This window comes from Halichoerus grypus, chromosome 7 (genome assembly GCF_964656455.1).
Source record: "Halichoerus grypus chromosome 7, mHalGry1.hap1.1, whole genome shotgun sequence".
In the NCBI taxonomy this organism is placed as follows: Eukaryota; Metazoa; Chordata; class Mammalia; order Carnivora; family Phocidae; genus Halichoerus; species Halichoerus grypus.
The window spans coordinates 151,044,619-151,066,083 of NC_135718.1; the positions used below are offsets into that span (position 1 = coordinate 151,044,619).

Below are 21,465 nucleotides of genomic sequence, written 5' to 3' on the forward strand. Positions count from 1 at the left end.
GACTGTTCACAAAGCAGCCTTGGACTTTAGCCTTCCTCTTCCTGAATAACTCACCTCTCCCTCCATCACCTCCTCTCTGCGGATGATTCCTAACCTACTTAGATTTCAGTTCAATGGCAAGTGACAGTTTTCAAAAATAAGAGTGGCCTAAAGAAGAAAGAAGTTTATTTCTTGCTCATGTGAAAAAGTCTGGAGTCAGCAGTTCCATTGGTTGAATAGTTGACAAGGTAGTGAGGGATACATACTTTTTCAGTCTTCCTGCTCCACCATTTTCAGTACTTGGCTTCCTCCTCTTGATCCAAAATGTGTGTCTGAGATGCAGCAGCCATAGCATTCCAGCCTGCAAGAAGCAAGGAAGAGATGAAGAAAGCAAAATGCCCTCTTCTTAAAGACACAACAGTCATATACAACTCTTGCACTTTCATCCCATTGACCTGAACTTAGTCATATAACCAAAGTTAGCTAGCAGAGAGCTGGACGATGTAGTCTTTATCCTGGGTGACCACATCCCCTGCTAAAAATTAGGCATTCTCTTACTAAGAATAAAGGAGAGAACAAACATTGGAAAATAACTGGCACATTCTGCCACAACCCCCAAGCAATACTTTCTGCCCATTCTCTTTCCTTATCTTTCATCCTTCCAACTACTTACCAAGATTGTCCACCATCATCTTTTTTTTAATTTTTAAAAAAATTTTTTTAAGATTTTATTTATTTATTTGAGAGAGAGAGAATGAGAGACAGATAGCAAGAGAGGGAAGAGGGTCAGAGGGAGAAGCAGACTCCCCGCCGAGCAGGGAGCCCGATGTGGGACTCGATCCCGGGACTCCAGGATCATGACCTGAGCCGAAGGCAGTCGCTTAACCAACTGAGCCACCCAGGTGCCCTGTCCACCATCATCTTAAATTCAACATTTCTTTTTTTTATTGGAGAGGGCGGAGGGAAGGGAGAGGAGAGAGAGAATCTTAAGCAGGCTCCGTGCCCAGCACAGAGCCTGATGTGGGGCTCAATCTCATAGCCCTGAGATCACAACCTGAGCCAAAATCACAAGTTGGATGTTTAACCCACTGAGCCACCCAGGTGTCCCTCAAACTCAATATTTCTAACACTAAACCTATTTTCTCCTTTGGACTTTTTTCCAGCATAAACTTAACCAGTTTTCCAGTATCTATCAGTTTTCACTGACACAAAGTAGATTCTCAGAATATATGGTTGAACAATTGAATTCTATCAGGTTCCTCCTTATTCCCTATCTTTCTTTGCACTATCTCTCTAATTCAGCACTTCCTTTCCATTCATCTTATCATCCTCTGGTTCATGCCCAGATGCCTATAATAGCTTCCAAAATGGTCTCTCAAGCCCAGTTTCTCTTTCCTTTTACTCTTCCTACACATAATTACTATATTACTATGACCCTAAAGTATCATTTTAATCTTCATCCTTAAGAACTTTGATAGCTCCCCTCTGCCTATGATGTAGACCTCAAACTCAAGGTTGTCCCAGATCTAAATCAGATTTGTATCTCCACCTTATCTCCTTTACTCCGTTATGCAAATCTTATATTCATTCAACCCACATCGCATTTTCTCCTGCTTCTAAATTTTTATTCAGGACCTGAGGACCCGAGAGAGTCATCCTTTTCCTTTCTCTTCAGTAAAATTCTATTTGCTCTTTCAAAGTCCTCCTCAAATTCTCTAAAAACTTTCTCTAAAAGTTTTCCCTAAGCTCTATAGCTCAAAGTGATCTCTCCTTTCTTTGTATTTGTACTGTAATTACTGTCTCTACCATTCACTTGAATTGACCATTTACTACCTCATTTTTCAAAGGAGAGTTATGTGTATGTGTGTGTCTTATTTCCTAAACAGTTATGAAATTCCTAAAAAACGGCAGGGAACCGGTTTGGTCATAGACTTGCCTAGTGTATTACATGGTAAGTCCTAAAGACATTTTTGTGCTACAAGTTCTCTCTGGAGATGGGTTTTCCTTAGGTCTCTTCCAATGCTAATATAATGTTTGCATTATATTATAGCACCTGGATTATATTACTATTATATTATATATTATATTACTATATATAATAATATAATATATAAATATAAAATATGTAAAATAATATATATAATAATATATAATGTATATTATATATACTGTAGCACCTACATTTTATTATAGCACTTACATTATCTTACAGCACCTAGAAGAATAAATATTGGGGTAGCTTGATACGGAGATTCTTTTTTATTTTTTGTTTTATTTTATTTTTAAAAAAGATTTTATTTATTTATTTGACAGAGAGAGAGACAGCGAGAGAGGGAACACAAGCAGGGGGAGTGGGAGAGGGAGAAGCAGGCTTCCCGCCGAGCAGGGAGCCCGATGCGGGGCTCGATCCCAGGCCCCTGGGATCATGACCTGAGCCGAAGGCAGACGCATAACGACTGAGCCACCCAGGCACCCTTGGAGATTCTTTTTTAAAACCTAAACCTTTTTTAAAACCTAAAGTCTTACTAATAAAGTCTCACTAATAAAGTCTTACTAATAAAAACTCCATCAAGTGGAGTGGTACGTAAAACTATCTTTCTGGGCTTTACTTGAATTAGCCCTTAATAATGGCTCTTTATACATTCTTCGGTATGGTCCTGGACCCCCCTGGGCCATCATAGGGGTGGCCTAGGAAGTCCTAAATGGCACATACCAGTTACAAGGATGATGATGAAGAAAATGAAGAGCATGAGAATCATCGTCATTATCAACTTGAGAAACAACTAACATGTATGGTGCCTTAATGGTTACAAGACATTCCACTCATATTATATGATTTGCTGGTCACTAATTAGATAGAACAAACTTTATGTTATTGTTTCCATTCTACGGATGAAGCGACTGAGATTCAGAAAGGCTTTGTGGCTTTATGAAAGTTGGCCAGCTTTTAAGCAGAAGTGCTAGCACCTACATCACCAGGCTCCTTGTCTTTCCAGCCACCTGACTCAGACCGCAGTCAGAGTGCCTGGAGGTGACCGAGTCTGCATCTTGTGCATTGGTGAGCCCTAGGCCTTTCCTCAGCAGCCCAGGATTCTCACCAACAACACAAGCTGCAAGAAGAGCAGCAGGACTTTCCCCAGTTTGACCTGACCTCCACTGCTCCTGTCTCCTTGCCCTTTGATGCACCAGCATCACTTCCTGAATGACTTGCTATGGGGGAGAAGTCAAAAACAACATGACACATGCTCCGCGTTTTGGCCGCCGAACCGCCATGAGCCCTAGGAAGTTCTGTTTTCACAAATCGCCTACACACTTCCTGGAGCTTGAGGAGAGAACCCACATCCTCTTCACATTTTTAACTTGAATCTACAGAGCAGAATGACAGTTAGGTGCCAGGGTCTGACTTTTAAAAAGCCGCACAAGACATGGACTATCTGGCACCAGGATCAGCTGTCTAATTGGCAGACGCCAGCACAACATGAAAAAGGTGGGGGGGGGGGGTCCTTGTTCCAACATGAAAAAGGTGGGGGGGGGTGTCCTTGTTCCAACAACAGTAAGACTTTCCAGGCTGCGTCGCTGCATTACAGCACGTTCAGAGTCCTTCTGAGCTCAAGGCTCCGTGCACCTGCACAGGTTGAGAGGGACTCAGGCGGGCACACACCACGTGCCCCTCTGCCACACCCCATCGGCCCAATGGAACAGTTCATCTGGAGAGAATTAATGCTCAAGAAGCTGGATTTTGGTAAACTAAGACTCTTGCCACTGAAGGCGGCCTTAGTCTCTCCTTCTGTTCACCCAATAGTTTGTTTCTTTTGCTCTTACCATTTGGCACTCATCAGATTGTGCTACTTTTTTTTTTTTTTAATTTTTTTTATTGTTATGTTAATCCCCATACATTACATCATTAGTTTTAGATATAGTGTTCCATGATTCATTGTTTGTGCATAACACCCAGTGCTCCATGCAGAACGTGCCCTCCTCAATACCCATCACCAGGCTAACCCATCCTCCCAACCCCCTCCCCTCTAGAACCCTCAGTTTGTTTTTCAGAGTCCATTGTCTCTCATGGTTCTTCTTGTGCTACTTTTTACTTACATACACGTCTGTCTTATTCTCTAGGCTGTGAGCTCCTCAGCACTGCAACCACATCCTATTCTTCCCTGAGTCCCTAACACAGCATCTGGCACAATGTTAGCACTTAACAAATGTCTGTAGATGAGGGTTCTTAGTTTCCCCCTCCCCCATGACCCTGTTACGTCTTCTTCTGTACTTAACCCAGCCCAACTAAGTCATCATGTCTCACCTGGGATGGTCCTCCTAAGGCAAAATCTTGGTTGGTCTGAAAGAAAAGAGGTTTGTATTCGCAATCCGTGGGCTCATGCAGGGGTTACTGGGCTGGAGGGCAAGGGCGGCCATTTTATAATTATATTGCCTTTCATTTTACAAACCACGTATTAAATCAGTTTACCTTCATAAGGTGAAAGAGGAGAAGAGAGAAAAAAAATAAACCTCTCATTTCCCCCCACATTAGATTTTAAAAGCGTTCATCCTTCAGGTTTTACTAGAAAGTGTTTCTGGATTTTCCAGAACATGTCAAGTCCCCTTGCTATTCTTTCTCAAAGCACCGTAATACTTATACAGTTGACCTTGAATAATGCAGGGGTTGAGGGTGCTGACCCCTCATGCACTTGAAAATCCATGTATAATTTTTGGCTCCCCCAAAACTTTACTAATAGCCTACTGTTGACCAGAGGCCTTACAGATAACAAATAGTCAATTAACACATATTTTGTATGTTTTATTGTGTTACAATACCTTATTCTTACAATAAAGTAAACTAGAGAAAAGAAAATGTTATTAAGAAAATCATAAAGAAGAGAAAATACATTGGCAGTACTGTACCATATTTATGGAAAAAATTCATGTATAAGTGGACCCACAGGGTTCAATTCTGTGTTGTTCAAGAGTCAACTACATATTTTGTATCTGTGCATCTGTGGTTATCCAATCAACATGGATCTCTTCCTTTAACCGTTAAGTTCCTGAGAGCAGGAACTTTATATCAATTTTTACTCACCACTGTATCCCCAGCTCCTTACATCGCACTTAAAAGAGTAGATGCTCAGCAAACGTTTGTATTAGAAATTTGATTAATAATTACCTGCCGTAGTATCTGGGACAAAGCTGACCTTGAATAAATCCATGCATTCATTCATAAATGTATGAATGAATAAATGAATTTTGCTTACTTCTGAAGTGTTCCAAGAGATTCTAGGCAACACATAAGTGAATTCCATTTATTATTCATTCCACAAATATTTACTAAGCACCCAGTACATGTCATGTACTCATCTAGAGGCTGGAGATAGAGTAGTGAACAAAAAAGACCTCCCCAAATCACCAGCTTGAGAAATATTTACTCCAGAACTTCCAAAGCATTCTCTGCCTGTATCTTCTGGGATTAACGGCATAAATGTAGCTTTCTTCTTGGAAAGACTATAGCAGCCAGGCACTTGTCCCAGCTCTTCCAACACTTGGCAATATGATCTTGGGAAAGAAAGACACTTAATTCTCAAAACTTCTGGAGGTGTATGGTCTTCATCCCTCTAATCCCTTAGACCTTTCAGTCTGTAAGTCTAGATGAATGTTTTTCATGAAATAGATCCCTTGAAATTCACTGGAAACTCCGTTTTTGAATGAAAATCCCTTAGAAAATTTAGCCATCATAACATATTATATGTAGAGTAGAATACCAAAAACAAAAACAAAAACAAAACACAAAAAAACAAAAACAAAAAACCGCTCCAGAGGTTGGATGAGCTGCATCCAGGCAGCTCTTCAGGGAGGCTCAAGCCTGGGGAGACAGGAGACTTTAAAAGGTGCAACAGTGAAATGGCTATATGGTTTTCTATTTATGTCCCCAGGTCTGGAAGCAGAAGGAAGTGACACAGACGTCTTCACGGTGATTGGGATTGTGGGGGAGTCAGTCACTTTCCCCTTAAATATCGAAAAATCACAGCAAGTTGTCAACATTGTTTGGAACTCTGAAACATCTGTTGCTTTTGTAACGCCAGGAGACTCAGGAACAGCACCCAAAGTTACTGTGACCCACCAAAATTATAATGACCGGATAAATGTCTCACGTAAGAACTACAACCTGGAGATCAGTAATCTGAGGATGGAAGATTCGGGCATCTACAAAGCCGACATAAATACAGAGACCCTTGAAGGGATGATCACCACCACCAGGCGCTACAGCCTTCAGGTCTTCCGTAAGTTGTGGGAGGATAAAGGGCTTGTTTTGTTTTGCAAATTTGCTATCTATAGAACACCTTTATTTCTTTATTGGTTTCCCTAAATCTTTCTGTACTTATAAATCCTTATGTAAATACACCAATACTAAAAAAGAGGATGTGATTTTGTTTGTTTTTAGCTATGTAATCTTCAATCAACAAGTTGTCCCATGGACCTGGTTTTTCTTTTCTATAAAATGTGAATAATCAATCATATTATTCACTTCCCTTGGTCACTGAGAGGATCAAGTGAGATAGTGTATGGAAAGCACTTCTTTAAAAAAAAAAAAAAAACACCTCTTTATTTTAAAATAAGTGTAGCTGCACAGAGAGGTGTAAAGAACCAGGCAGAGAGGGGCGCCTGGGTGGCTCAGTTGGTTAGGCGTTTGCCTTCGGCTCAGGTCATGATCCTGGAGTCACCGGATGGAGTGCGGCATCCCGCATCGGGCTCCTTGCTTAGCGGGAAATCTGCTTCTCCCTCTCCCTCTGCCCATCATCCTGCTTATGCTTTCTCTCTCTCTCACTCTCTCTTTCAAATACATAAATAAAATTAAAAAAAAAAAAAAGAACCATGCAGGGAGGTTCTATGTGCACGTCGCCCAGTCCCCCCTTTTACACAAGTTGCATCTTGTGTAACTATAGAGAAGCAGGAATAAGGAGCTTATTCGGATGTCACAGTTGTACGGGCTCTCATTTATGTGTGAGTATATGTGTAGCTTGCATAGTTAATTCACATGTGCGCCCTCATATGATCACTACCGCGATCCAGATCCTCAAGTGTACCATCGCAGCAAGACTCCCTCAGCCGCCGTTCAGAGTCCCGCGGTCCCTCCCCAACTCCCGGAAGACCTTAATCCGTTCTTCATACCTATCATTATGTTATTTCACAAATGCCACATACATGGACTCATGCAGTAGGCATGCTTTTGAGATTGGCTTTTTTCACGCAGCAGAATTTATTTGAGAGTCATCTTAATTATTACCAGTATCAATAGTTTATATCTTTTTATGGCTGAATAGAATTCCATGGTATAGATGGACTAGTCTGTTCAACCATTCACCCATCAAAGGATATTTTAGTTCTTTCCAGTTTGGGCTTATGACAAATAAAGCTGCTATGCACATTCATGTACAAGTTTCTGCATGAAATGACTTTTTGCTTCTCCGGGATAAATGCCCAAGAATGAAAACATATGGTAGATCCATTTTTCTTTTTTTTCTTTAAAAGATTTTTTTTTATTGTGATAAAACATACATAACACAACACTTAACACTTTAACCATTTTTTAAAAGATTTATTTATTTATTTTAGAGAGAGAGAATGCAAGTAGGGGGAGGGGTAGGAGAGGGAGTGAGAGAAGCAGACTCCCCGCTGAGCGCGGAGCCCCAACAAGGGACTCGATCCCAGGACCCCGAGATCATGACCGAGGCCGAAATCAAGAATCAGATGCTTCACCGACTGAGCCGCCCGGGCGCCCCTGTTTTCATCTCTTCATACGTTCAGTGTTACCCCCTCACCTCTGGGAGGTGTTATGCTATCCGCAGGTGGGATGGACCACGGGAAAGTCTCATTTTTCGCTCTATACATCTGTACAGATCACTGTTACAGCTCACCGAGGTCACTCCAGACTCCTCTGGGGGTTTTTCACAAGCCATCACTAAATCTGGTCTGGAATAGATCCCTTGAAGAGACTCACAAGACCAGGGCTTCTGGTGCGGTTGGAATGAAAAATATTTACAGCTTCTTCCTTACCATATTCTACTTCCTCACAGGCACAGACAAGTTTAAAAAAGCCGGGTTGCCCACCTAACAAAATCTATACCTTTTGGGGAGTTAGTGGAGAAGATAGTGATACAGGAACTGACATTTACTGAACTCTATGTGTCTGGCCTTCTACCACTTAATTTTTAAAACATATAGAGAGATCACACATATTTAGGCAATACACGCACAGAGTAAAAGCAGTATGCAGTGCACTGCAGCACTCAGCAGTGGTCACTGCTGCTGGCTTGTTTTGTCTCTCCCACAGATAATTAATGTGGCTAGATAGATGATAGATGATAGAAAGACAGATGGACGGATGGGTATTAGAGAGTTCTTTAAACACAATAACCCATGTAGCCCTCACAACAAACAACCCTAGCAGGAGAAAATTATCCTCAGTGAAGCTGTGTGCGTCCCCGTTCTAGAGAGCAGCAGAGCCTGGTCGGACCCAGGTCTCCAGTGGCTTCTCCACTCTCAGCCACAGCCCCGACCTTCTCTGCCCAGCAGCCTGATGCAGGTAACTTCTCAGTTCCTGCTGAGAAAAATGAGATAGGATCCTATTCCTTACCACTATCCCCCACCTCAACACCCAGCAAAAAAGAGTTTCTCTAAGAATAAGTAAATATCAAGCAGAGAGTTGGACATTCTTGTAAATCCAGTTTCTAAAGAAATGCACACACACACACACACACACACACACACACTTTCGCTCATTTTTTCCTCTATACATCTGTATAGATCACTGTTACAGCTCACCGAGGTCACTCCAGACTTCTCTGGGAGTTTTTCACAAGTCATAACTAAATCTGGTCTGGAATAGATCCCTTGAAGAGACTCACAAGACCAGGGTTTCTGGTGTGGTTGGAATGAAAAATATTTACAGCTTCTTCCTTACCATATTCTACTTCCTCACAGGCACAGACAAGTTTAAAAATACCACAGGAACTAGAAAGCCACATGCTGGTTCCTTCTGAATCCTTCCCACATGGCTAGGGGAGAAGGAACAAAGCCTAGCACAGCAGCCTGGCCAAGAATGAACTAAATTTACCAACTCAGAATGTGGGCATTTTCTTATCTGCTGGTAAAGGGAAGATCTTCCCTTTCCTTCTGCCGGCCCCAGATAGCTCTTAACTTCAACCTAAATATAATTGTTCTTCCGTAACCCTTTACTAGCCTACAACTTGGACAGTTACCTTTTGATTGCTTTAGTAAAAATATTTTTTTAAATGAACTTTTAAAGAGATTTTAACTTTTCACCAAGGGCACTTTAGAACAACACAAAACAACTCAATGAAAACACACCAGAAAACAGAGCCAAAAAAAATTTTTTTAAAGACTGTTTCGTGCAACGGTGTGCTGGTCCTTGACGGTGTCTGCGACACAAAGGACGTGCGGCACACGATTTCATAAAAGGTAATAAAATATACCCTGGTCTCTATCGTGCATCCCATAGAGCTAATTGTACGCACAGAATGCTCTCGTTGAGTTGTGCTGAACGTTCATACCTCCCAGGCTACAGGTGTCATCGACGAAGAAGCCAATGAGAATGCTGGCTGATAGTTTCATGAAGTGAGCTAAGAAGGAAAAAGTAACTCAACAAACATATATTTCAGAGCTTCGCTTGCACATTAACAAGAGAGACCTCTTTGCTGAGTTGGATAACGGTTTTCAAATACTGGAAGAATATTTCCTAGTTTTTTTGGTGCTATTCACCAAAAAACTTTTAAGTTTAATCAACCTTAGCTATCTTTCTTCCATTGTTTTCTTCTGTCTAGACTGAAACTCCGCAGAGCAGTCAACCCAGCCCAAGTTTGAGCATTTGCCAATTTCTCTTTTGGGGGGATGGGGGTAAAGGGAGAGAGAGGGAGAGGGAGGGAATCCTAAGCAGGCTCCATGCCCAGCGTGGAGCCTCACGTGATGCTTGATCTCATGACCCTGAGAACATGACCTGAGCCGAAATCAAGAGTTGGAGGCTTAACCGACGGAGCCACCCAGGCGCCCCATTATTTGCCAATTTCTGTGGTGTAAATACTCCCTCTGGGTTTTAAAACTTGCAGAATTGGGAAGACTTTGTATATCATTACAAAAGACAGATACTGTAGATGTAAATAACTTTTAGAGTGTAGATAAGAGTAAATTGGCACCCCCCCCAAAAATAGAAAGTGGTGAATGTTGAGTATGTATTAGCTTTTTAAAATACAATTAATTTAATTTAATTTTTTTATTTTACTGTAAGTTTTTATAATTTCATTTTTCATGAATCATTTCTGAAAATTTAACAGTCGGCTGTCCCCGTACGGGCTAGCTCCAGCTCACCACTGACACACCTGTCTTCCCCTCTTAGGTCGGCTTGGGAAGCCAAAAATTACGCAGAGTTTAATGACATCTATCAACAGCACATGTAATGTCACCTTGACATGCTCTGTGGAGGAAGAAGAAGAGAATGTCACATATAGTTGGAGTCCCCCGGGGGAAGCGGGGAATGTAGTTCGAATCTTCCGGACCCCCGACGACCAAGAGCTGACCTACACATGCACAGCCTGGAACCCCGTGAGCAACAGCTCAGACTCCATCTCTGCCCAGCAGCTCTGTGCAGGTGATCAGCTCCATCCAGCTCTCCTGCAGTCTCCAGCACTCACTCAGAAGAGAGGCCTGGGCTGGGCCTTGTTCCCCACGGTGGTGGGGAGGCCAGGCCTGGTCTCCAGGGGCATCTCCTCCCGGGAGGGCCTGGAAAAAAGGCCAGAGCTTTCTGAGATAGGCCAGGCATCTGGGGTGTTCTGAGGCAGGCCCTACTTGGCCCTCTGATTCTGTTTCTAATGCTGACTTTGAATAGCAGAAAGTCCAGTTTCCCTTGGAGACTTGGCACTCCCCTGGAGGGCACCCCATTTTGATAGTGCCCCTGAGTGTGGCCGAGTCCCACTGTCTCTTCTGTTTCCAGACACTGCAACAGGCCTCCATTCTCGCCACACCGGGCTGCTGAGCGGGCTGGCGGCGCTCTTTCTCTTTATACTCATTGTGCCTTCGGTACTTTTGTTCCTTTTGTGCAAAAGAGGACAAGGTAGGATTTTTCCAGAAGGTAAAATGTGGAAATGTACCTTCCTTCTTCCTGGGACTGAAGTCATTTATCCAAGGTGGGGTAGAGCGGTCCTTTGTTCCGGGGAATCCGTCTTCTTCCAATCCCCCCTCCTCCACCTCACCATCTCCAGAGTGCGGACCCCTGGATGACAGTGCCCTGAGTGGGCTTCATAATCTGTGCCCGGTGTCATCGGTATCTGGTGGGCCCAGAACCTGGGTGTGAGTTCAGTACCGCCATTGAGAAGCTGTGCTTCACTGGACATGTGTCTTTCCCTCTCTGGCTCAGTGCTCTCACGCGTGAAATGAGATTTGAACTAGAGGGTCTCCTGGGTCACTTCCAATTCCATCATATTTTGACTATGACCTTTGGAGAGTCACAGAGGGACAGGTACTAACTTTGCATTCCATGGGCGTCACTAGATCCCTCTGGATCCCTCTGGATCTTTCTGTAGTTGTGCCATCTGCAATGCAGAAAACCTAATCTTAGGCCCCCAGAGGAGCACTGTGCCCTCCTATACCTCCTAACCCCATGATCTCCCCAAATCTTCCTTTCCCACCAATCACAGTAACAAGCCTGGGTATAGAGGGGCTAAACCTCTGTTTCCATGTTCCTGACTCTCCTTTGGGTCTGATTCCTCAGGTTCCTTCTTGAAGCCCTTCAGTAAGAACTCTGGTAAGTTCTCAGCCACCAGTTTCCCCGGATGACAACTGGGAGAGATGAGTTCACGGCAGATTGGTTAAGACTCAGCTTGTGCCTTGCAGGCGGTCTGGGCCGAAGGTCCCAGCTCGGCCGTTTATCAGTTACAAGTGATCTGTCACCGTAAGCATGTTTTGTCAGTGGTAAACCAGACATACAGGATGCGCTGCACATACTGATTAAGGGGATTAAACGGAATTACCCACATAAAGTACTTGGCCTGGAGCCTGGTACGGAGTAAGGACTCAGTAAACGTCAGCACTGTGCTTACGACTGACGGCCCAGGCTTGGCACGGGAGGAGTTAAATTCTCTTCCCTGGAGAATTTAACTCAAATGGCTGTGTGATGGGGAGAAGTCCTGACTCAGGCCATAGGGGATCTTCAGGGTTCCTCCAAGAGACATCTGTCTTCAGTCCCTCACAGTCTCTTGGGAAGGAAGAAGTGCTATTTTTCCATCTATCAACGAGATGACAGAGAGCGCTCGGTCTGGCTTGCCTGCCGGGCCTCAGGCAGGGCCTGGGTCGGTCTGGCTCTCCTGCCTGGTCTGGCACAGGGTCTGGGACAGGACTTAACTCTGTGTGCCGCTCAGCTCACTGTGATTTGTGGATGTCTTGGTGCCCTGAAACATGAAGGCCCCAAATTCTAGCCATCTCTTTTCGACTTCACCCTAAAATGTTCCACGTTAGGAGCAAGGAGAGGAACACACTGGGATGGATGCCTTTACCAGCCCAGGAATTCTTAAGAGCAGGGACTTGTCTCTCCGGGCTTTGCCTCTCCGGGGCTCCCACACCACATGAAATCCCGACAAGAAGGAGAGGCGGTCCCAGGACCCGAGCATCTGTCTCAAGACGATGATAGCCATTTGACCTTTTAGGGCTTCGTTTCTTTACCTTAAAAAGAGAACCTTAGAAGAGGTCATCTCTAAAATCTCTCTGCCTCTCACGCACCGTGCTTCTATGTTTCTTTGTGACAGATGCCATCTCAAAGAAAACAATATACACCTACGTCATGGTTACAAGAGATGCCCCGCCAGCAGAGGGCAGAATCTACGATGAAATCCCCCAATCCAAGGTGAGCTGATGCCACTTACGGGTCCTCACCACCACCCCCAGGAAAGGGAGTCGGGGCAGCAGGCCAGGGATCTGGAGGGTCCAACCAAGCATCATCATGTCAGGGAAATGAGGCCGTGAGCCCCCCGACGAGGACAGGAACATGGCCAGTGGTCACCCTGTGGCAGCCTCTAGGGGTGGAGGCCGCCAGATTCCACACGGGGGTCTGGCTGTGGGTGAGGTGAGAGGCCTGACTAAGAGTGGACTGCCCTCCACGAGGGACAAACAACAAGGGAGCCCCTGGTGTAAGGGGAGGGCTGCTAGGTGGCCACCGACATGGGAACAAGGGCACAGAACCGAGAGAGGTCCCCCCTTCTTAAAAGATTTTATTTCTTTATTTGAGTGAAAGAGAGAGCACGAGCAAGGGGAGAGGGAGAGGGAGAGGGAGAAGCAGACTCCCTGCTGAGCAGGGAAACCCCATATGGGACTCAATCCCAGGACCCTGGGATCATGACCTGAGCCGAAGGCAGACGCTTCACTGACTGAGCCACCCCAAGAGAGGTCCCCTTGAACTTCCTGGTGTGGCGGCGGCAACCCCCTCCTCCCACCTGCCTTTCACCTGCCTGCCCCGCCCTCACCTCCACCCTGAACCAGGCTTCTACAAGCACCGCCTCCCTCTGTGCCCCGTGCCCGCCTGCTCCCCCAGAGGTCGACAAGAGTGCTGGGCAACAGAGGTCTGCCTGGTCCGTCTAGCACCGTGCTTGGACTGATGGGCGGCTAGGTGCACAGAGCCAAAATCTTCAGCGAGCAAGACCTAGTCTGAACCATGCAAACCCCTCCTCTTGGCTCCTGAGGGTTTTACCCAGCAGCTACCCACTCCTCCCGCCCCACACCCGGCCCTGACCCTCTCCGAGGCTGGATGGAACCAGAGCTGAGGCCGGGAGAGGAGGCTACCTGGCGGGAGTGGGAGCAGGGGGGCAGCAGGCCGGGCAGAGGCGGGAAGGGGGCCTGGCGAGGTTTTGCCTGGGCCCCTCACTGAGGGGAAGATGGGTGTTTTACAGGAGCTCCCTGACAAGGAGGAGCCAGTGAACAAGGTTTATTCCACATTGCAGACTGATAAGGTAAATCCTTTTTGCTTCTTATCCCTGTTGCCTGTCTGTTCCAGCCATTCTGCTGCACGCTGTCCATCCAAGCAGGGGCCAGCTGGCTCCCTCGGTGCTCCTCTCTGTCCCCCTCAGGACTAACTGCTGAGGGCCGTGGCACAGAGCCCGGCCCCCAGGTCCATGGCCATCCAAAAGCTGGCCTGCTTGGGATGCTGGGCCTGCCTCTAAATGCAGGAGCCCCCCGGCCTCCGAAGTGCGGTGTGGAAACTCCAGCCTCTAGAGCAGCTGGGGCCATGCCGGCTCACAGAATAAAACTAGACAACAGGTGCCCCCCTCTGGACAGACACAGGCCCACACCAGGTGCCCAGACAGACAAGTGGAACACAGGCTGAATTTCAGGTCCCGTTTCCCCCGCCAGCCGACTTGCACAGGGTGCAGCCCGCACAACAATTTGCAACGGAGCTTCCACACTCACAGTACCCTGTGCCTCAGTGTCCCGCTCTGGAACACGCGTGCACGGAAGGGAGGACTTTCAGTCTGGGGCATCTGTCACTGTGCACGAGGATCCTCATTTCTGCTACAGTCAGAAAGCCAGCTTTGGGGTCTCTTGGCAAACCAAATGTTTTGCCAGTGTTCCTGTTTAAGAGTTGGGCAAAATCATCATGAAAGATACATAGGAACCCAGGGAGTCTAGGGGGAAGGGAAAGTCGTGAGAACAAATAACGAGTGGGAGGAAACATTAGGAAACTGGCTGCAAATGGATGGGAAATGAGAAGTAAAAGCTGATTCGGTAGAGGGCATCTGTGAGCTGCAGACGCAGGACACTTGCAGGGGAACTCAGTGCACAGGTCGTTGGGGTGTGAAGCTAAGCCAGTGTCCTGGAGCCCGAGACGGAAGGGCCTTCCCTCCCTCAGTGCGCAGGAGAGGGAAGGAAGGAGAAGGAGACTAAGGGGCACCGGAGGGACGAAGGACGAGGGGAAGGGGAAGGAAGAAGTGAGGGGCAGGGGGCCGCATGTGTGAGCCGAGATCTGAAGGACAGGGGAGGACACGGGAGGTGACACTGGCAAGGACTGGATCAGAGGGATTAATCAGGGCGGCCGGGTTGAGGCATCTCAAAGCGTGTCCTCTAGACAAGGCTGATGGCGATTATTGATTGGTCATTATATAATTTAAGAAGAATTGTTTTGTTTTGTTTTGCTTTTTTATTCTGTTTTTTTTTTTAATTTTTTATCGTTATGTTAATCACCATACATTACATCATTAGTTTTTGATGTAGTGTTCCATGAGTCATTGTTTGTGCATAACACCCAGTGCTCCATGCAGAACGTGCCCTCTTTAATACCCATCACCAGGCTAACCCATCCCCCCACCCCCTGCCCTCTAGAACCCTCAGTTTGTTTTTCAGAGTCCATCGTCTCTCAATTGTTTTTCCTATCCTTTTGGGTCCACTTTATTTGGGAGCAGGGTGTGGGGAGGGCTCTAGGTCTGTCCACATAACTAGAGCACAGGACGCCGACTCGCCAGTATGTGAAGTGCAGTTATGGAGGTTCAGAAGGAGCTGAGGCTCAGCTAGGAACAAGGAAGGCAGGTAGCTTGAGCCTGGATGTTGCTCAAGCCTATAATCAAAATCAATGCAAATACCCCCTTTCCTTCCTGCTGCTTTTTTCTGGGCTCCGCAGTTGATGACCCAAGGGTTTGCAAGCGGGTGACCAGAGCAGAGGCAAGGGACCCAGCAAAGGGCAAGGCCCTGCTGCCCCAGATTCCGCCAGCACCAGGGAGGCCTGAGGCATCTCCCTGTGCCGTCTGTCTGTCCCGGGCACCACCCAGGGCTGGGCTTCCCCCGCAGGATCTCTCAGTTAACCCGCAGTTCCAACTCCCTCTTGTGCACAGATGGGGAAAACCAGCTCTCAGGACGGCAAACCTCCTGGAACCTATGAAAATGTGATCTAAGCTCATGGCCAGCATTCTCCCTGTGGACACTGAGCTCCAACAACCATCGATACCCCGGCAGATGCCCCGGACCCAGACTTTCTCTGTGCACATCTTACCTGGAGATTGCAAACCATCACGCCCCAATCTGTGACTTTTTTGTGACTGGAGGTGATGAGCCTTCCCAGCAACCCCCTATGTAGACAGGATTGGTATTTTGCATGCCTGTACCCAGCCATGGCACGCCACCTAGGAGGCTCTGATCATACTCAGTGTCGTGGGGAGCCCTGGTGCACGACCTCCACAGTCCACACAGCACCCGAGACAAATTAGACAAAAGCACCCTTCCCCCAAGGCAGATGCGGCCCCTCCAAGCACGTGGCTTGATGAGTAGAGTGTGGGCTGCATTTCAGCCTCTATGTGCCCCTTTGCCCAGGAACCTTTGTGCAGGGGCGGCTGGCTGGCCCAGCCCGCCCATCCATGATGGTGTCGCATGGGAAGCCATGGGAGGTGTGGCTCTCGGCTGTGCGGACACACCATCCAAATGGAGGGTTGGAGAATGTTCCTAGACAGCTGCGGCATTTTTCTTCAGGCTCTACTTCGGAAGGCTCATAAGATTTTCTTTCTGGCCAAGCTTTCAACTTGACTGGGCCATTTATGGGGTGACCAGACATTTGGTTAAATACGATTCTGGGGGGATCTATGAGGGCATTTCTGGATGAGATTAACATTCGGATTGGTAGATTGAGTAAAGCAGATTAATCCCCGCTCCTGTACGGGTGCATATCACCAGATCCATCCAGAGCCTGAAGAAGAAGAGGACAGAGTAGGGGAGAATTAATTCTCTCTGCCTGGCCATCTTAGAGCTGGGATATCAGTCCTCCTGCTTTAGGACTTGGACTTGGACTGGAGCTTGCACCATCAGCTCTCCTGGTTCTCAGGCCTTTGGACTTACGCTGGAGAACTACACCATGAGCAGTCCAGCTGCAGACCCTGGGATTTCTCAATCTTCGTAAGCACACAAGCCAGCTCCTTGTTATATCTGTTTCCTGTTGGTTCCATTTCTCTGAAGAACCAGACTAATACCTATTCCAAGCAGCCTCGGCAAGAAGAAGAGACCGTACCCAGTACCCCATTCACCAAAAGGACTTGACCAGCTATACTTCTGACACTTTAGGGGAGCTGAGTACAACCCAACCATCGAAACAAGAGGGTCATTCTTCAGAGGGAACTTGGCAGATGATGGTGTAGATGATGAAACTGGCTTCGCCTCACCTCTGTTACTAAGGTTCCGTCCAGAGAGTCACTGCTTCACGCTTTGGTTCGATGCCCCTGCGCCCCTGCCACCAGCGCTGAGGAGGAATCACCCATGGCTGAGCAGAACATTCAAGTGATCGTATGAAGAACTGTTTCCCTTATGTGTGAGCACCCATAGCCAGTGAAATCCTAAATCCCCGTGAGCAATCCCAGGCTGGGCAGCAGAAGTGAGCTGCATTTAGGCAGAAGGAAGGTGTTAGTTTCAGTGAATGGTTCCATTGAGCCATCTAGCCCTGACCACCATTAGCACTGTGTTGGGGGATGCAAGACCCCCAAAGTATCAGATGAGCATAATGTCTGCCCTGGTCTAGCTGCCCTGTGCAAGGCAAGCACGGACACTACACATAAATGCTGAATTACACGTTTTGGGGAGTGGCAGCAGCTAGTACAATCAGGGAAGGCTTCATGAAGGAGGTGGAGCTGAAGCTGGGCTCTGGAGGAAGGGTAGGATCTGGCTGAGAATGGAGAAGACAGATGGCATCCAACTGAGGAAAGCACAAGAAAGAAGCAGAGGCCGAACCGGCGTGATGTGTTTTGGGCACCACCCCAGATGCACTGAGCACGTTCACAGTCCCTTGCCTATGATGGCAGAGTGCCTCTGCTTTGGTGTGCCCCCCAACCCCCAGCCCTTTCCACACACGTCAACGCTCAGCTCAAATGTCACCTCCTCTGTGAAGCTCTCCCTGGCATCACTGGTCAAATTAATTATGGCTTTTTTTGCCCTCCTTTCCCCCCCTTGGTCCTTATATCACTGCAACTCATTTCTTTCTGCCCCGCAGTATAGATCATTATTTGTTTCCCTCCACACTGTACATACTGAAGGGCAAGATCCATGACTTCATGACCATGGAGAGTGATCATGTGCGCTGAGAGTTTCAGTCCCCTGTGCATCCACCACCAGGCAACGTTGTGCCTTGTACCCTGCCTGTGAGCAATAAATGCTATTGAATAGAATTGAAAATGACCAGCCAGCTCAAGTAGAAGGTACACGTTGCAAGTATTGATAGACAGAAGCCTACAAGCATAGTGGCATCCAATTACGGCAAGCGTTAAATGTCAGAATGCAGACGTCAGTGTAAGGACATTTTGGAGGGAAAAGACTCTCAGAGTTAGACCAGTGAAGACATCACCGGAAGCCATGAACCAGGTGTGAGTGAAAGGCAGTCACTCCAGGGAGGGACATGAAGGAAGAAATAAGGAGACTTGTCATAAGGATGGAGAAATTCCAAAGGGACACCGAACAGGCTGGGTTTCCCCTAAAATAAAAGCATGCCTCACCTTTGTGTGAGCTGAGGGACCGCTCCTGAACATGGTCCTTCTCTAAACTGTCCTTGCTTCTCCCCCAGTGAAACTGCTAGTGTCCTACAGCCCCATTGGCAAGTAGGGGAGAGGAATAGAACCAGAGGCAAGAGTTCCTTGGGTTTTCCAGGAGAACAAGCCTGGGAAGGAACTAGTACCCAGGAATTCTTCATGTGGCCTTTGGGATTTGGGACCACTGAGCTCCTGTCTCTCACTTTCTTTTCTCTGACTCTTCTGATCTATGAAGATATAAGCTACTCACCCCATCTCTAGGGGCTTGGTTCTCAGATTCTCCTTCTGTGAAATGGGTGTGATCTCATGTATCACACTAAGATGGGCCAGTTCTTACGGAGGTGCATTGAAATTGGAATCTTAGGGGTAGGGCCCTCTAGTGGCAAGTGCCGGTAAGGCAGCACAAGCCAGGCACCTGCGGGTCCACATGGGCTTTCAGCAGAGAACAGGGAACAGGAGGAACAGTGCAGCGAATGCCTCTCAGAAAAAGAAAGTGAAGCCGATTTAAAATGTGATGCTTTTAAAAAAGCTATAGAATGCTCTAAACTGCACAGCCCACAAGAGAGGAGCTTGGCTGGGCCACTTTGGAAACCCAGCAAAGAAAGGAAGGAGCCTGATTGGTCTGGTGATTCTTTTTTCCTTTTTTTTTTTCTTTTTTAAAAGATTTTATTTATTTGAGAGAGTGAGAAAAAGAGAGCGCGCGCGCACAAGCGGGGGGGAGGGCCAGAGAGAGAGGGACAAGCTCCGCCAACTGAGCCCCACGCGGGGCTCAATCCCAGGACCCCGCGATCATGACCTGAGTGGAAGGGAGAAGCTTAACCCCCTGAGCCACCCAGGCGCCCCTGGCCTGGTGTTTCGTAGGTTCAGCCTGGAGAAAAGAAATGGCTGGGCCGTATTTTCTTCCAGATCCATTACTTTTCTTCTACTTGACCTTTCCCTGAATTTTCCTGGGTTTGAGTAATTTTCTCAAGAACCCTTAGAGACAGTCTCTACTGGCTGTAAAATGAAGTTTGGAGGAGAAGGCAGAAGGCGGAAGGGTACTGAGTGGTCCCAAATGCAGGCTCCGATGCTGGAGTGCCTGGGTCTGAATCCTGATTTCTTCGTTCTGTGACCTCAGGCAAGTTAGGTTCGCCTTTCTGTGCCTCAGTGTTCCCACCTGCAAAATGGGGACAGTAAGAGCTCCTACTGTGTAGAGTTAATATGAGGCAGCACTATAAGAATATGCCTCCAAGCTGATCTTACAGGCTTGAACCTTCATCAGGCGCTGACCCTGTGTCAGGTTCTTGCAGCACAAACGTAGCTGATATTGTGCCAATTAGTGTTGTGCGCTGAACTTAACTCCCAGGCCTCCTACACCGATGCTTGTTCCTCCTGTCATTTCACTTACCATGCTCCCCAGCCAGACGGAGAGAACAAGGGCTGGTCTGAATAATAATAATGCAAACAGAGAGCTCCTGAGGGCAGGGAGACTGCAAGAGTTAATTAAGGGCTTCTTTGTATACCAATTGCTATACTAGATGCTTTATACAACTCACAACAACAACAATTCTTCCAGCTTATGTTAAGACTGAGGGAATAAATACCTGGCAAAATCAGGCAGCTGGGGAACACAGGGCTTGAACTCAAGACTTCTTGTCACCAAGAGCCACACACTTGCACCTGACCACGCACTTGAGCCTTCCTATACCTGGCTCTGGACTCCCAGCACCTGGCACTTTTCTTGACATTTCATAGGTGGACCAAAAATATTTGTTGAATGAATATGTACGTATAATAATATTTTAAAGACACCAAGAGCAGCTCCAAGTAAATGTATTCATATATTAATTCCGTTGTTGTCTGGATAACCACTCAACTCTTCTATTGGAAACACCCATTAAGAATGTTGAGTAGAGCTCACTGTCTGCATTTTGGGCAGAGCTGGTTTCACAGCCAACAAGGGATCCAGGTCATAAACACTGCTGATGAGTTGTTATAAGATGAGAGAAAAACAGTGCAAATTTCCACTATTAATATCAGAAGAATAACAGAAACAGAAGAAGAGGTAAGAATTTATGAGCTGTGCAACACTATTTAAAAGTTTAAAAACAGCTGTGTGCCTTTAAGTTTGATGACCCACCATACTCATAATAACTAACATTTATTGGAGCCTATTATGCACCATTCCCCACCTGAAGGTTTTATATGTACTAACTCATCTAAAGCCCACAAGAAACATTAAAAATCATCTAATCCCTGAAGATGCAATCCTCCTTCACTTTACAAATTAAGAAACTAAGTCACAGAAAGGCTCAGCAACTAGTCCAAGTTACTATGGAAACCAGGACTTCACTGCTGGCCTCCCAGGTCCAGGGGCTGGGCGCCGAGCCACTGTTCTCAGTGCCTCCCCTACCCACAGCTTCCCAAGGCAGGAGACTTGTATTCTTGACTCCAGACGCCCTACATCTAAGCAGTCACTAGGTCTTGTCAAGTCTAACTCAACCATGTCCCCTCAATCTGCCTAGCCTCCTTCCCAGTGTCCACTCTCCCAGGTCATTCCTTTATCACATGTGACCTGGGCTGTTATCACATAAAGAGCAATCTTTCCAAAATGCTGACCTTATCACTTTATTTTTCTACTGAGAAATTTTTCCTGTGGGACCAGACTCCTGAGCAATTTGACCCATCAGACTGTCCGGGCCTTTCTCCTGCTTCTTCCCTAAGCTCCAGTCACACAGAAGTACGTGGGTCCATGAACCCACCCAATCCTTTCCTGCTCTACATCTTTGCCCACGCTGTGTCCTGTGCCTGGAAAACCTTCTCTCCTTTCCATCTCTAGCTATTTTATACTCAAGGACCAAACCGAGGATCCCTCTTTGTGTAGAATTCTGAACCCCCCCGCCAACTCAAACTTAAATATATAGCTCGCTTGTAAATTTCCGTTAATAAAGTATTTATTGCCCATAAA

General features: G+C 46.6%; 1 protein-coding gene across 6 annotated transcripts in view; it reads left to right on the forward strand.

Annotated features, from left to right (window-relative positions):
* CD84 (CD84 molecule) overlaps positions 1-21,465 on the forward strand; it is a 39,623-nt gene extending 18,158 nt beyond the window's left edge. For 2 of the 6 annotated variants that reach the window (XM_078078452.1, XM_036084732.2), the window contains exons 2-8: positions 5,904-6,251; positions 10,382-10,633; positions 10,976-11,095; positions 11,753-11,785; positions 12,783-12,880; positions 13,920-13,979; positions 15,852-21,465. In XM_078078452.1, coding sequence (XP_077934578.1) covers positions 5,904-6,251; positions 10,382-10,633; positions 10,976-11,095; positions 11,753-11,785; positions 12,783-12,880; positions 13,920-13,979; positions 15,852-15,911 — 971 coding nt within the window. In that variant the 3' untranslated portion in view covers positions 15,912-21,465. Of the gene's footprint in view, positions 1-2,885; positions 3,467-5,903; positions 6,252-10,381; positions 10,634-10,975; positions 11,096-11,752; positions 11,786-12,782; positions 12,881-13,919; positions 13,980-15,851 lie in introns of those variants that run through there. The other 4 variants (XM_078078451.1, XM_078078454.1, XM_078078455.1 and 1 more) reach the window with 4 other exon arrangements.